The 15,231-nt window shown below is 44.9% G+C and overlaps 1 protein-coding gene across 1 annotated transcript; it reads left to right on the plus strand.

Moving 5' to 3' along the window:
- The first annotated feature begins 649 nt into the window (after positions 1-649).
- Positions 650-13,981, plus strand: LOC130868914 (carcinoembryonic antigen-related cell adhesion molecule 1-like). The gene is made up of 8 exons (XM_057760936.1): positions 650-713; positions 1,511-1,873; positions 3,382-3,660; positions 4,112-4,366; positions 5,697-5,969; positions 8,847-8,849; positions 12,719-12,750; positions 13,829-13,981. Exons 1-8 carry the CDS (start codon positions 650-652, stop codon positions 13,979-13,981), a joined length of 1,422 nt encoding a protein of 473 aa, XP_057616919.1.
- Positions 13,982-15,231: the final 1,250 nt, after the last annotated feature.

Raw genomic sequence — 15,231 nt, forward strand, 5'->3', positions numbered from 1 at the left:
CAGATCTCCCATTAAACCTGGATATTTTTTAATTTGGCTTGTTTTGATTTGGCTTGATTGGGAATTTTTGCTCGGTTAGGAAATATTCCTAACACTCCTCCTGCACACCAGGATGTGAACCCCAGAGATAACTTGTATCCCTGGATCAGACACCTGACTGGTGACAGCAGTGACCATGGGATCGGGTCCCTCCCCAGTCATCACTCAGACCTTTTCCAGCCCCTAGAGATAACTGCCACTCTCTCCCCGGTGTAACTGGAGTAACTCCCACTTTCCCAGAGCATTGAGATCACAGGCAGACTGGGCTCTGCTGGGTTTTTGTGTCACAAGAAAATACACTCTTGGCTATAGGAAGGGCAGGGACAAGGCCCTGGGGTGAGCCACTGTTCTCTTGGGGCACAGGACATTTCTCAGCTTGTTGCTCTAAGCATGTTCTAGAACACTGAAAGAGAATGGAATAGAAGGATGGGGGGCAGCACTGACACACAGACTCCACCCCAGGCCATGTGACTCCAGGAGGCGTCCTCCTCTGGGAGGAGGCTCAGTTCTGGGAAGAAAAGCAGAGCAGACACCAGGGCAGCCAGGCTTGTTAGCAGCCTGAGAGGCAAACCTCCTGTCCAGAGGAAGAGCCTAGGCCACAGCAGAGACCATGGAGCTCTCCTCAGCCCCTCTTCACAAAGGGCAGCTACCCTGGAGAGGACTCCTCCTGGCAGGTGAGGAGATATTCCTCAGGGGTGTGGACAGCAGGGGAGCTCAGAGACTGATGGGGTCTTCTGGGAGAGGGACTGTGCCTGAGAGGGGATATATGACTCCTGCTTGAAGCCTGAGAGCAACAGGAAGCTCGCAGTGAATGTGAATTGGTAAGTGGGGAGGAAAAACTCAGGGGTTCCCCACTGCAAGTTTATCAGCTCTGGCCTCTGTACCCTGAAGACTGACTCCCACAACTGTGTCAGGGTGATTCTCCAAGTAAAACTCAAACTGGGGCCAGAAAACAGGGTCATTTCATACATACGAACCTGAGGAATCTGCAAATAAATCCCAGACGCTGGGACGCTGATTTGCTCACAGGTGTCTGAGCCTGTTCCAGGCAGTGGGGTTTAAATCAAAATCACACCAGCTCTCCTCACAAAGTCCTGGGCAGGAAGACAGAGCCGCAAGGACATCTAGAAGGTGGGGTTGGGGTTGACAATGACTTCAGAAGAAACAGAGCTGGGAAGGTCAGAACATGAAGGCTTTAGAGGAGGAGGTCAGAGAAGACATGCCTACACTCACCAAAGATTCTGAGTGTGAACAGGGATCTGAGGGAGTGAGGGGTGAGCTGTGCAGATACCAGAGAAGACAGTTTCATTCAGTGGAAAGATTCAGGGGTACTGAGGAATGGGGGTGATGCTGCTGACCTCCCCCCAATAGGACACACACACACCAAGGCTGAGAGTTGAACACACTCAGGTCTCAATTTCTACCAAATGCAAAGATCTAATATTGACAGATTTTTCTCTCTTCCCCTTAGCCTCACTTTTGCTCTGCTGGAGCTCTCCCGCCATGGCCCAACTCGTTGTGAACACCCATCCACCCCATGTTACTATTGGGGAACCCGTACTTCTCGAGGTCTACAATGTGCCAAAAAATGTGCAAATCTTTTACTGGTACAGGGGTAAAGGTAAAAATCCGGCTAAAGAAATTGCACGATATATAGCAATCAAGCCTCACAGAAATAGTACAGGGAACGCATACACTGGCAGAGAGAGAATAAGCTCTAATGGTTTCTTGTTCATCTTTAACGTCAATCAGAATGATAATGGAACCTACACGATAGTTGTGCAAACGGCTATCTCTGAGTACACGGAGGCCTTCTTACAGGTGTGCGTACACCGTAAGTAATTCTCTGTACCCTCTGGGTTGTGGGTGGAGCTAACCCTACTTCACACATAGTCCGGGATGACTCTGTGTTGTGTTCCCCAGATTGCGATTCAAACATTCAGTACATGTCACAGAGAAAAAAAAAAAAACAAAAACAAAAACAGGAATAAATCAGGATCCCTCACTTGAATCCACCCTCAGAAAAGACAGGGTGAGGTAATTCAGTCCAGGCATCTCAGACTCTGCCCAGGATCTTAGATGCTCATCATGAACATGGCCTTGAGAAAGACCCTTCAGGACTCAGGCAGGGCCTAGATGATGAAACCATGACATTTTCACAGAGAAATGAACACCAGAAGGTTTGCTCCAGATCTCTGTCCCAGACTGGACCAGGAATCCTGAGAAGCTTGTAGACTGGGTTGGAATTTACCTCCTGTTGGAGCTGACAGGGGACAGTGATTGATTGTAGGCTGGTAGCCTGCTGACCATCAGCCTGTGAGAGCCATGTCTGAGGCGGGTCACCTGGGCATCTCCTCCTGAGACTCAGTGTGCTCAGCATAGGTGGACGGGTATGAAAGGCAACCAGCCAGCTGTCCTGATGGTCTTCTGAGACCTCGCAGGAAGGTGGAGAGCCCTAAAGAGATGGAGAAAAGTGTACAAATGGCAGCTCCCTGACTCTGGGGGTCCAGCCCTGGGATTATTTCCTTCAGGCAAATAATAAGAGACACTGCTTGGTGGAAGGTCAGGTCATTGCTCACATTTCAGGTGAACTTGTAGGCATGACAACAATCATTGTTCTATTTTAGGGAAACTGAGACAGGAAACTCAGTCACTGAGTCAGGGTCACACAGGCCATGGGTGGCACAAGCTATCTGTCCACAGCCACATCTCCCGCCTCCCCACCATGGAGACTCTGTTAGGTACCTCTGAGTCTTATAGATCATTTCCTAGACTCAGGCTTCTTTTAAGGGTCCCTGATTCACGTCAATCAACATCACACTACTGACAAGAATGGCCCAACTGAAGCCCAGCCTGACCTGAATGCTAACCAGATTCGGATAGGTGTGAGATCACTGATGGGCTATCAGGTTCTCAGGGAAGCTCAATGGGAAGACTAATCATAACCTATCTGTAGGGAGTCCTGAGCAGCAAAGGCTTGGAGGGCACTGGTCCTCACTGAGCAGTGGAGGTCAGGGCAGCTGGAGGGACTCGCACATTGTGTCCCAAGACATGCAATAGGTCAGTGAGGACCAGGAGATAACATGAGGTCTCTGATTCCAAGTCTCGAGTCTGTCCATCACCACACACTGCAGCTCAATTCCCTCCTGGGAAAGCCCTTGCTTCTCCCATACACAGCACAGGAGACCCCATTGTCTCTGAGAGCTCAGCTACTCCATCTGCCTGATTCTTTGAGGATCTGGGTTTGTGGGGAGATAGGAGACAATCTCTGTTGAAAGAGACCCTTGCAAGAATCAGAGGCACCACACAGGGCAAACTTCTCTCTGTTGTCTGCACACACAGCACGGCTACCCAAGCCCAACATCACAAGCAACAATTACAATCCCATAGAGGGTAAGGACTCAGTAAAAATAATGTGTGAGCCTGAGACTGAGAATATAAGCTACCTGTGGAGGAGAAATGGCCAAAGCCTCTCAGAAGGTGACAGGCTGAAGCTGTCTGAGGACAACAGGACTCTCACTTTACTCAGTGTTGTGAGGAATGACACAGGACCCTATGTGTGTGAACTCCAGAATCCAGCAAACACCTCCCGAAGTGACCCATTGACTCTGAACATATTCTGTGAGTATTGTCTTCTTCATCCTGGCTACAACTGTCTATACAAATGACTAGAGCTAGGACACTCCGTCCCCTTGGGTTGATGACACAGACCCACCACACAGATAACTAGGCTGACCAGTGCCTCCTGGCCCAGCCCAGGTACATGCAGCCAGGCCCAGTACTGAGCTGGAATGGGTTTGAGGCTCAGGGTGATGGAGACAGGGGACAGTGCAGACTCAGGCTGAGTGCACACGTGAGTGTGCAGTGGGGATGTTCGTGTGCTGTGCTCGAGATGGATCAGGGCTTGTGCCTGCTGCATGAATATTCTTCTACTAATCTGCACCCCAGCTCTGGGTGGGGCCTGCTCAGCTGAGGTTATAGTACAACTCAGAGAAATACTAAGTTCTTCTGCAGACCAGGATTGCCCTTCCCTCTGCTGACATCACATGTGCCTTTGTTCTGTTTGCTCCAGATGGTCCAGATGTCCCGATCATATCCCCCTCAAATACTCATTTCCATTCAAGGACTAACCTTCAAATCTCCTGCCAAAGAGCCTCTCACCCTCCTCCACTGTACTCTTGGTTTGTCAATGGAGAGTTCCAGTCATCCTCCCAAGAGCTCGTTATCCCCAACATCACTACTAAAAATAGCGGATCTTATTTCTGCTTCGTCTATAACTCTGTCACTGGCCTCAATAGGACCACAGACCAGAACATTAAAGTCCTTGGTAAGGGGATCTCTGAAATATCAGCGCCAAGTTTGGAGTAGAGTCTTTTGGCTTTCTGGGAAGATGCAGAAGAATTTAATTTCCAGCCCATGTCTATGGAAACAAGCAAAACCCCATTCTCTCCTGAGCATCCTGCTCCATCCCTATGTCTGATCTTCTCCTAAGGCTCTGACTACTCCTGGCTGATAAGGATGGAGCTTGGAGTGTGAGGAGGAGCTTCTCCCAGCCTTGGAAACCTCAGGTTGTGGGAGGAACTTCCCAGAGGAGGGAGAGCCTTAAGGTCAAGATTTCTTTCTGTCACTAACACAGCATTCCTGTCCCCTCCATTTTCTTCTTATGACCTCCATGACTTGGAGGAACACCCAGGGCTTTACTGTGCTCACATTCTTTTCCCCATTGTGAGGAGAAAACTCCCTTCCCACAGATGGGGACCAGCAGTTCAGAGCTCTGCTCCTGTCTCAGGGGTGACTGGCTGAGCTCTGACTCCATGGGAGGGGAAGAGAGGGTGGAGAAGGCACCTGGGAGTCCTGTTTTGACTCAGGGTAAACCATGTCACTGACAACTTGACGATGTTCTCTCTCTTACTCTTCTCAAGGCTTAAAAACAAATGTTGGCTGAGTGTGGTGGTTTATGCCTTTAAGGCCAGCACTAAGGAGGGAGAGGCAGGGAGATAGTGGGAGTTTGAGGCCAGTCTGATCTACATAGCAAGTTCCAGGCTAGCCAAAACTCAAAAGTGAGACCCTGTCTCAAAAACAAAACAAAACAAAACAAAAAAAAAAAAGTATGGAGGATTAAATGGCAGACACTGCGACCACTCCCATACTCTCTGTGGTATTTATCCATCTCCACGGAGCAGGAAATAAAATGTTTCTTCAAACAGGAATCCTTTACTTTGGGATTTCTTCCAGTTCTGAGGTCTAGGCTTGAACTCCTCTGAGATTATCTAGGCCATCTGAACCCTATAACACATTAGTTAATGAAAAAGAAACATAAGGCTGTTTTATAATGGAGGAACCTTGCTGTTCACACTCACAGAAAGTGTGAATAAGAATTTGCACAAAAATCAATAGGGAAAACATTCTGCCCAACATGAGATTTGTGGTCATGTGGGCTGAATAGGCTCCTAGTGTAGAACCTGCACACATACCCTGAGTCGAGGGTCACTGTGGGTGGTCTGGGTAGGAGGAAGGTTCAGCTCTCTTTACAGATTGTATTTGAACCCAAACATGCAATCTTCCAGAGGGCCATGTCATTCTGTGGGCCCTGTGAGCTGGATGAAATCTCTAAGGATAAAGGACTCTTAACTGTCCCTGGCACTGTTTATCCACAGAGCCAGTGACTACACCCTCCATCCAAGTCACCAACCCCAAAGTCAAAGAACAGGAGTATGTGTTCTTGACCTGCTCCTCAAACGACACTGGGATCTCCATCCACTGGCTCTTCAATGGCCAGAGTCTGGGGCTCACAGATAGAATGAAGCTGCCCTGGAACAACAGCACCCTCCGCATATTCCCTGTCAAGAGGGAGGATTCCGGGAAGTACCAGTGTGAGGTCTCCAATGCAGTCAGTGTCAAGAGAAGTGACCCCATCCAGTTGAACATAAGTGAGTGAACTTCTGTCCCTTATTACTCCATAGTGTTGGCGGTGGGGCAATTTCTTTATCAGCAGTGTGCAAAATGGGCAAAAGTCACCAGAGAAAAACACGGCTAAAGATTCAAATACATTCAGCTTAGTGATGGATGCATGTTAATCTCATGATAAACACCACACAAGCTGAGCATGGTGCTGCATGCCTTGAACCCCAGCCAGCACAAGAAAGGCAGAGACAGGTGGATGTTCCCACTCACCCTGGTCTTTGTAGTGAGTTCCAGGTTAGCCAGGGCTCCATAGTGAGACCCTGTCTCAGAGAGAGAGAGAGAGAGAGAGAGAGAGAGAGAGAGAGAATAAAGGAGGAGGAATAGGAGCACAAGATCAGCCCAGGTTAAATTATAAGTCCCTGATATAACAACAACAACAGCAGCAATAATGTTAATATAGCAATAGAAATGCAAAATTATTGAGAGTTTAGGGTCTGAGTCAAGCACACAGTCCACCCTCAGAATCTAGTAAAACATTCATGTTACTCTACACATTCTCCCATACATTCAAATCCTCTTTAGATTATTTCTTACTCCTAGTATGAACACTGCAGACACTGGTCTTATTGTGTTAAGGGCAAGGACAGGAGGAAACAATACACTTTTCACTGTAGACATATTGTTTCCAAATAGCTTACTTCCAAGGTTTGTTGATCCATAAATGTAAAATCCATAGATAGCAAGGACCTGTATTGAGTCATGCTACATTTGCATATTTATTCATTTTGTGTGCATGTTCCATGCCCATGTGTGGAGGTCAGAAGGCGATTTGTGGGGGCCAGTTCTCTGGGGATTGAGAACTGAGCAAAGGTGGGTGAGCGAGTCCTTTATCTGCCAAGGCATTTCACTGGCCCAAATTTGTACATTTATTTATATGTGACATTTAGAAGTAAATATTTGGTGTGGTTGGGGGAGTGTCCTTGATTATTGTGAAAAATGCCACAAAGACCTGCTGGGTCACATGACTGATAGCATCATCTGATGCACAAACATTTTCAGTTTTGCTAAAATACAATTTATCTATTTTGTTGTTTTCTATGCATCCGGCATCATAACAAAGAAAACAGGCCAAGTCCAGTTTCAAGATGCTTTCACCGTGTCTCCTAAAAGTCTTGTGGTTTTCAGGTCTGATCCATTTTAGGTCTTTGATCCATTTAGAGTTGACTTTTATATGATGTTATCTGAAGGCTCAACTTCATTCTTTTGCCTGGATATGCCATTTCCCCAACATCTCTTGTTTAAAAGATCATTCTTCTATCATTGAACAATCTTAGCAGCCTGATCAAAACTCATCTGGTCACAGAGGTGCAGTTGGACAGCGAGAATGCCTTCCAAGTCCTGTAACTCAGCAGGACAACCCTGTGTGGCACTGACCAAAGGAACCAGCAGAGACGAGTGCTCTTAACAAACATGAAGTGATGGATGTGCTACCTGCTCAGGTCTGACAACACATTATACCATATGTGCAAAAACTGTGCCCCATAAACACATTCATAGTAACAACTAATCTTTAATCAGTGGCCAGTGTGCATGAGCAGTTCTGGGCTTTCCAATTCTACTTCACTGATCTGTATGTCCGCCTTTATTTTATTTATTTTGATTATTGCAGCTCTGTACTAAAATTATGAAATCACTAAGGATGTCCTGCGGTTTTATTCTTTTTTGTCAAGATCTTTTTAAGACACTCACCTCTAACCCCAACTCTTGGGGGTGGAGGGGTAGAGGGAGGTAGCTCTCTGAGAGTTTGAGGTCAGCATGGTCTATGTATTGAGTTCCAGGAGAACTGGAATGGATTTTCTATTTCTGTACAAAATGCCGCTGGGGTTTTGACCTGATGTGCATAGAACTGATAGACTACTTTCAGTAATATTATCATTTACTTAAAAAAAAAAAAAGACTTTCAGGCAAGCTGGTTCATACCTGTAATTCCAGCCACTTGAGAAACTGAGGCGAGGGTACCATAGCTCTAAGGGTGTCTAACATAGCCAATTCAAGGCCAGCCTGATTAGTTAAGTGACATCCTGTTTCAAAATCAAAATTAAAAGGCATAGCATGGACTACAGCTCAACGGTAGAACATTGTTCACCATGCACAACACCCGGGGTTCGATCCCTAGCACCACAAAACAGCAATAATGAGATGAAGTTTTTCCACCCATCAGCCCCACTGGCTTTCATTTCTTGTCTTCTTTCATCTCTCTTATTTGGTAATTTTCTGGGTGCAAGTCTTTTATCTCTTTGGTAGAGTTAATTCTAAATTTATCCTTTTTGGTGAGCTCATAAATAAAATACTTTCTTGATTTATTTTCCAGTTGTCCAGTGTTAAGATTGGGACTCTTGCTTAGTAACTGAACACTTGCCTAGCATGCATGAGGCCCTATTGTTTAAAAGATCATTCTTCTATCATTGAGAACCTCCACTACTGACAGGAAAAAAAAGGAAATCTAACTGTTCACGGTCAATATTAGTATGCAGAGATACAGCTCATCTGGGCACATTCACTTTGTTGCCCAACAGTTTTGCTAGTTTTGCTCATTTCATTCTGAGAGTTTCCGTAGAAGGTTAAGGATTTTCTACAAACAAGTTCATGTCATCTCAGATGTGTATTTTACCCCCTTATAATCGGGCACCTTTTATTTCATTGTCTAGCCTGATGGTTCTGTGTGGCGCGTGTCCTAAGAGTCTCTTGAACAGAAGTGGTCACAGAAGCATCCTGTGTGCTTCCTCATCTCAGAGAGAAAGCTGTCAGTGTCCCTAAGGAACACTGTGGCTGTGGGTTTCCATGTGTGGCCTTTGTTAGACTCAGCTGGTCTTCCACCCAGTGTCCGTGTTTTTGTCATCAAGTCTGTGAAATGTTGTCAAATGTTTTCATTCAATGTTCCTGGTTATACATTCATTTGATTTTGTTTCTTTCCATCTCTAAAGAATCCAAGTTTCTAGGAATTTGTCTGCTGCATCTCAGCCACCCAACAGTTAGCTCAAAACTATTGAGGTCTCTTGAAATTCTTGTTATCCTCGAGAATGGATGGTAAGGTCTCAAATTTTAGTAATAGCCATCTCTTTTTTCCAAAGTTAGTGTGGTAGTTTAAAAAAAAAAAGACAATGGGACCATCGAATTGCATAGCTTCATCACCACAGCCACTGAAGGAAGCTTTTGTGAGGATCTTTGTGTTTTTCTAAAAGCTGGATTAGGCTGGTTAACTAAGATCATGTGCATAAAAGCTCAGCAAAGGTTACTCAGGGAAAAATTGAGTTTAGGCCATTTAAAAGAATGAATATTCTATGTAAAAAAATAAATATAGTAATGACAGAAAAAAAAGTTAATGTGGGAAAGGACTGGCAATATTGCTAAGCAGTTTTGAAGAGCCAACATCCAGTGCATCGGCTTTCTCTACTCTTCCTCTGTTTGTTCATGCTCATTCTATTCTTTATTTCCCTCCCACCACTAGCTTGGGGGAGCTTTTAGGTAGGCAAGGATCTTATTATATGACCCAGACATGCCTCAAACTCACTATCCTCCTGCCTCAGCCTCTGATGCTGGGGTTCTAGGTTACATCACATCCTTCACCTGCCTCATAGTAGATTTTAAAGACTCAATAACCTTTTTGGAAAAATATCACACACACACACACACGAAGCAAAATAAATGTTAGCTGCAATTATTCCTACCACTCATGTTGACCGTGAAGTCAGGTAGCCAGGTCTGTCTCTGATCAACCATACAGATTCAAGTACTGTTTACAAACCATTTTAAGCCTCGGTTTTTTCATCCTTTAAATAGAAATATGCAACAGACTAATTATATAGATGAAACCAGATACCAGTACAGGGCGAGCCACATCATAAATGCCATACCACAATGGCCAGCATTAGCATTAATACTCACACTGAGCAGACTGGTGAGGGTAGAGCCTCAGATGGCTACACCAAGGGGTAAAGAGGTGAGGAAGGTTTTATTACATGAGGGATGTGGGGAGTCCCATGTTATCCAAGAAGTGAAACCCCTATAGCATGATTACTAAATAAACATGGAAGGGGAAAAAGGAGGGCGTGTCTGGTGCAAAATTCCAAACCTGGTAAGTTACGGGTTTTCATCCTCCAAGATGTGGCCATGATGGGCTCAGACAAGCAAGACATTAGTGGGGGATACACTTGTGAAGGTGAGCCTGAGATAGCCCTCAGGCCACATGCAGATATGATCCCTGTGGAGGCAGACAAGGAGGCACGTCTTAGATTGCGGTGCAGTTCCAGCAGAGTTTCTGCAAGGTTGAGCCTGAGTTCCCCGCAGTCACCAAGCAGAGGGTCAGAGTCTTACAGAGTCTGCCTGGCCTTCCTACCCCTGCAGAAACCATGGTCTCTGTGGAGAGGAGCTGGTACATTGAGAGTCACTAGCCTGGCCTCTGTCACTTAGATCACAGCCACAAGTGACCTCTTATTCACGGCTGCCACAGCTGAGACCCTGAGAAAGGATGAAAACGCTGGGAGTTTCAACACAAAACAGCAGTCGCCCTGTCTCACGTTCCCTCGGCTTCACGTGATTGCCTGGATGAAATTGATGGAATCGGGGATTGGAGGGAAGAGGGAGAAACCAACTTAGAAACACAGCGAGGGTGGAGAGACACTTGCTAAGAGACCCTCTCTTCAGCTCACACTTCACCTTCCCACAGAAAACACATTCCCCAAGAGGGTGAACAGAAATCATCTCACGCTAAGAATTCCCCAGGCACACCACTGGAAAGCATTTTCCTTCATTCCTTCTTGTCATTTCCTTCCCTGACAGTTAGATCAAAAAAAAGACGTTCTGGCCCCTCAAGAGGTACCATCGCCGGCATCGTGATTGGAGCCATGACCGGGGTGAATCTGATCATAGCCCTCATGTATTTCCTTTATTTCAGGAAAAGTCAGCAGGTAGGTCGATCTTTCCTCTCTTGTGTTCTCGGAGTCTTAGTGTCATGTGTTGTGTGATACTTTGTTTGTGATCTGACCAAAAAGAAAAAAGAAAAAAGAAAAAAAAGCTTGCTTGCCGTCAGTACAGAGAGGAACGGGAGGTGATAAGGTAGGGCAGAGACAGGCTCTCACCCCTTTGGGATTAGGGGGACACAAGAGGAATGAAGCAACTACACCTGCTCTCCTGCTTTTCTGATCTTTCAGGTTTTGCCCCAATATGTAACTCCTGGTTTTTATTGAAAAGATTTATGAACTTTAAATTTTCTAATGCAGAAAGACATTGTAAAATAGAAAAAAAAAACTACTGAATTAAATCAGCCTTTATACTTTAAAGATGTGTTAACCTCAGAATGCAAACCAGGATATGTGTTACATTGGAGAAGAGGTTTTGGTTTTGTTTCTACAAGAGAAGAAAGGCTATAGATATCATCAAAATTGATAAAGATTTGATTTGAACAAGAGAGACCTCTTGATTACAAGTGGTAATAGTTAATCAACCAGTATGATCATTCAATCTAAACTAACTTATAAGACTAGCAAATGCCTTTCATTTGATCAAATATAACTTGCCAAAAGTAGAACTCCCCAAAGTTATGGTTGGGGCAGGATTTTGTTTTTGTCTTTCCAGGAGAATGAAGATAACCAGGAAAAGAGGAAGAAGACAAATGAACAACTGAAGCAACTGAACAAAAAGGATTAAAAAAACCCAACAAAAAAACCCCGGCATAAAGAGGAAATTGGCCTACTGGTACATCATATGCACAACAGGAAAAATTTTACAAATCTTCCCAAATGTTTGTTTCTGCTATTCTCTACAAACATTTAATGTAAATGGTCTTTTTGTAGTACAAGTCCAGTTAAAAATTAAAGCTGACTTTGGGCTTGGAGCATGGTTCTCTACTTCTCTAAACCCAAGCAAGCTTGTTTTAAGGAAAATTTCCAAATCTCTGTCTCATGTCAGAAGAGCCAGCCATCTGATATGAGACAGAAGAAAAACAAAATTAAGGAACTATGTTCTATTGCCACTAATCTCATAATTCTTTGGTTTTATATTGACTATTTAAAACTTTTCTTAAGATAGATATAAATATCTGAAAATTTAAAAAGTTATATATGTATATTTTAAACATTTTATCAACAATTTTAATGGTTATATAGAATACTAATTCTAGAAAAAGGCTTCTTCTAGCTTCTTGTACATGATTTAGGGCATGAGTCTCTGTCAGGTAACTAGAAATTACGTTTTTGACTCTGAATGTATATAACAAATTATGGTCCTTTAAACTCATTAAGATCTGCTGCATATAACCTTCAAAATGTTTAAGTTTTCTGCAGTTAACCATGACTGCCTAACAGTGACCTTTGAAGTCTCCAAGAGGGAGGTGGGGCCCCAAAACAATGATTCCACCTGAATTATGATAATGTCGTTAAGTGACAAAACACCACCCAAAGATCAGCTTTGAACTGCAAACTGTTCAGGACAATTTCAAGATGGCTAGCTGAGATGGTCCAGCTTCACAGACTACTCTAGCCAGGACTTGAGATAAACCCTTCACCTCTGGACATCCTGTGAACTGGGCAAACAGAAGGCTCTATCCTGCTCCTCCTCTGATACTAACACAGTGGGTCTGAGCAACCTCTGAGGGAAGCTAATTCCTGAACTGACCATGGCCACCTCCCCCTGCAACCCCTGCCACCTGCCAAAAGTCAGGAAACCTTAAGTCAGCTTTGCACTTCTATGCACTGACAACTCTCTCTTGCTCCCCTAGATCTGGGCCCCTCTGACAACTCTCCTAACGAGGTAAGCACTGCCACTTTCACTGACTTTTGCTCCTGGAAATGTCTCTGAAGAATGTGAGCTGTCTGTATTATTTTGGTTTGTGTGCTTGTTTGTTGAGAGAGGGTCTCACGGAGCAGCCTTGAACTGTGTAACTCAGGCTGGCCTTGAACTCATTGACCATCCTCTCATGAGCTGGGATGACAAATGTGTGCCACCACACCAAGCTGAGAATGAGGTATTCTTAGAGACATAACTGTGAAATTGAGCTTGGGTCTGCATTCCTTAGGGCTGCAGCAAAGAAAGATTGTTTAATGAGCCCCATGAGTCTAATGAAAGAGTGTGTGTTTGAAAAAATCCCTGCCCTGTGCTTAATTCCTGACCACGATTCCTTGTATTCTGTGGCCCTTGACAAGGAACTTGAACGTTTTGATCCTCGGTCTTGTCACCTGTGGAATGGGCATTCTGCCCACCTCAGAAAAGAGACTCAAGGGAATAAACGAGTTGACACATGCACAACAGTATGCACACAGAGACAACAGCGCATCTTTCTCTTCTGATCTGAACCTGCTCTGACCATAAAAAGGATGGATTCCATTCTACTGGTTCTGAGATCCTGTTTCTATCTTATATATCAATTTGACCAAAATTTTATCATTTCAGCCTTTCAACTGAGTACAGGCATAGACTGTACTAAATCATAAGGACACTTTCACAGTGTGAACTCTCGCAGATTGAACACACTCGTAAGCAGCAGGCAAGCTAAGTTACTTCACAACTACCCCCACCCCGCAAACACACTTTGCTGTCACTTCCCAACAAAGACCAGTGGCAGACAGGATGGTCCATACCCTCGCTCTCTGTTCTGTGACCCATGTGGATGTCTCTGTTGATTCCGGCTCTGTCCCCACGGCTGTCTCACCCTGTTCCTCAACCTGTCTCCTCTAGTGACCACACATCAGGCTGTCAGACAGTGAGTGACGGGTGTCATCTCCCATGGCTCACCCAGTACATAGGCCACAGCACAGTGGTGCTGGATCACCAGCAAGGTGAGGTTCTGACCTGCAGGACTGACGTCACTGACCAACGCTCATACTTTCAGGTGGATGACGTGGCATACACCGTCCTGAACATCAATGGCCAGACACACAAACCACCAGCTTCAGCCTCTGAGGAGTGCTGGGACCCTGAAACCCACTCACTTTTTCAAATAAGGATAGCTGGATCCTACATCCAACATCGGCACATCTGGTAAGCCCCCTTTCTCTGGCCATGCTAGCATGAGTGAAGATTAGTCTCATGACCATGGCTTCTCACCTTTTGATTCTGTTTGAAAGTGCCAGTCCTGGGCAACCACATGTCTTTCAGACTCAGAGCCCTTCAGGCCCCTGTTTCTATGTAACGATGTAGAACAGCCTGTGCCCATCCACTACCCACTACCCCTGGACCTCTCAGTGACGACCCAGGGTCATCCTGTGTCATGGTTCATGCTGAATTTCTGGGATGCTAGAGTATAGCCCCTGAACCTTTGACCTCATTCACGGAAAACTTGCCTATCCCAATACCCTCTCATATCAATCCAAATGACCAATTACCGACACTCTATGTCCTGATATTTAACAGAACCTTTATAACTTTGCCACTGAAAATAGACTGCCACTGGAAAATATACCCTACCAGACACTCTCTCTGTTCTTTCTCCCTGTTCTCTTTGTTTCTATGTCTGCTTCTTTCTCCTGGCATGTGATTCATACAGAGATCATCTGTCCAGCCTGCTATGGCTGTAACCACTGCTGCTGTGACCCACCATATCCCACCATGGCTAAAGCTTAGCCTGTCTCAGGGTGGGCTCCTCCTTCCACCTGGGAGCATCTACCCTCTTTCTAAAAGTTCTGTTTCACTAGACATCTCATGCTCATGTCCAAAATGCCCTGTTCTTGTGTTTGTCCTGTCTCTGTTCCCTCTCTGCCTCCCTCCTGCCACCACTACCACCACCATCCCACTGGCTGGGTGGGTCCCTCTTTCCTGCCCAGCTGTGTGGGCTGGCCTGAGACCAGCAGCACGTCAGGATGCTTGGGATGCTTCCTCTCTGTTTCATATGTGTGAAAGAATGCATGGAAGGTGTGGCCACATGTGTGTGATTCTCAATGTCCTGTATCTTGGTAATTTGGTATGATTTAAAATCTGTACATGGAACATTTCTCAAATATTTTAAATCAGTACATACTTTTAAATGATTATATAAATATATGGTTAGATCTGTTATAATATAGTGTATATGTGACTCAACTCTACTTTGAAATATATTCTATATAATGATAAAAATTTAAGGTTATAAAGATCTATTTCGGATTGTCAAAAGCTAACTTACAGATTTACTCCACCCAGTCCTTCCTGTAAGCTGTTTACAAGAGTGACCTGAGAAAGCAAGATGAAATTAAATCAGGTGTAAACTAGACACTAGACTTAGATTATTTCCTCCCCCACTGTGTGACATTCACTATC

This window comes from Chionomys nivalis, chromosome 2 (assembly GCF_950005125.1).
Source record: "Chionomys nivalis chromosome 2, mChiNiv1.1, whole genome shotgun sequence".
Lineage (NCBI taxonomy): Eukaryota > Metazoa > Chordata > Mammalia > Rodentia > Cricetidae > Chionomys > Chionomys nivalis.

Coding starts and splice junctions, on each gene's coding strand:
- LOC130868914 (XM_057760936.1), top strand. CDS start 650: ATGGAGCTCTCCTCAGCCCCTCTTCACAAAGGGCAGCTACCCTGGAGA. Junction 1,874..3,381: donor CTTACAGGTGTGCGTACACC/GTAAGTAATTCT, acceptor CTGCACACACAG/CACGGCTACCCAAGCCCAAC. Junction 12,751..13,828: donor CTGACAACTCTCCTAACGAG/GTAAGCACTGCC, acceptor TCATACTTTCAG/GTGGATGACGTGGCATACAC.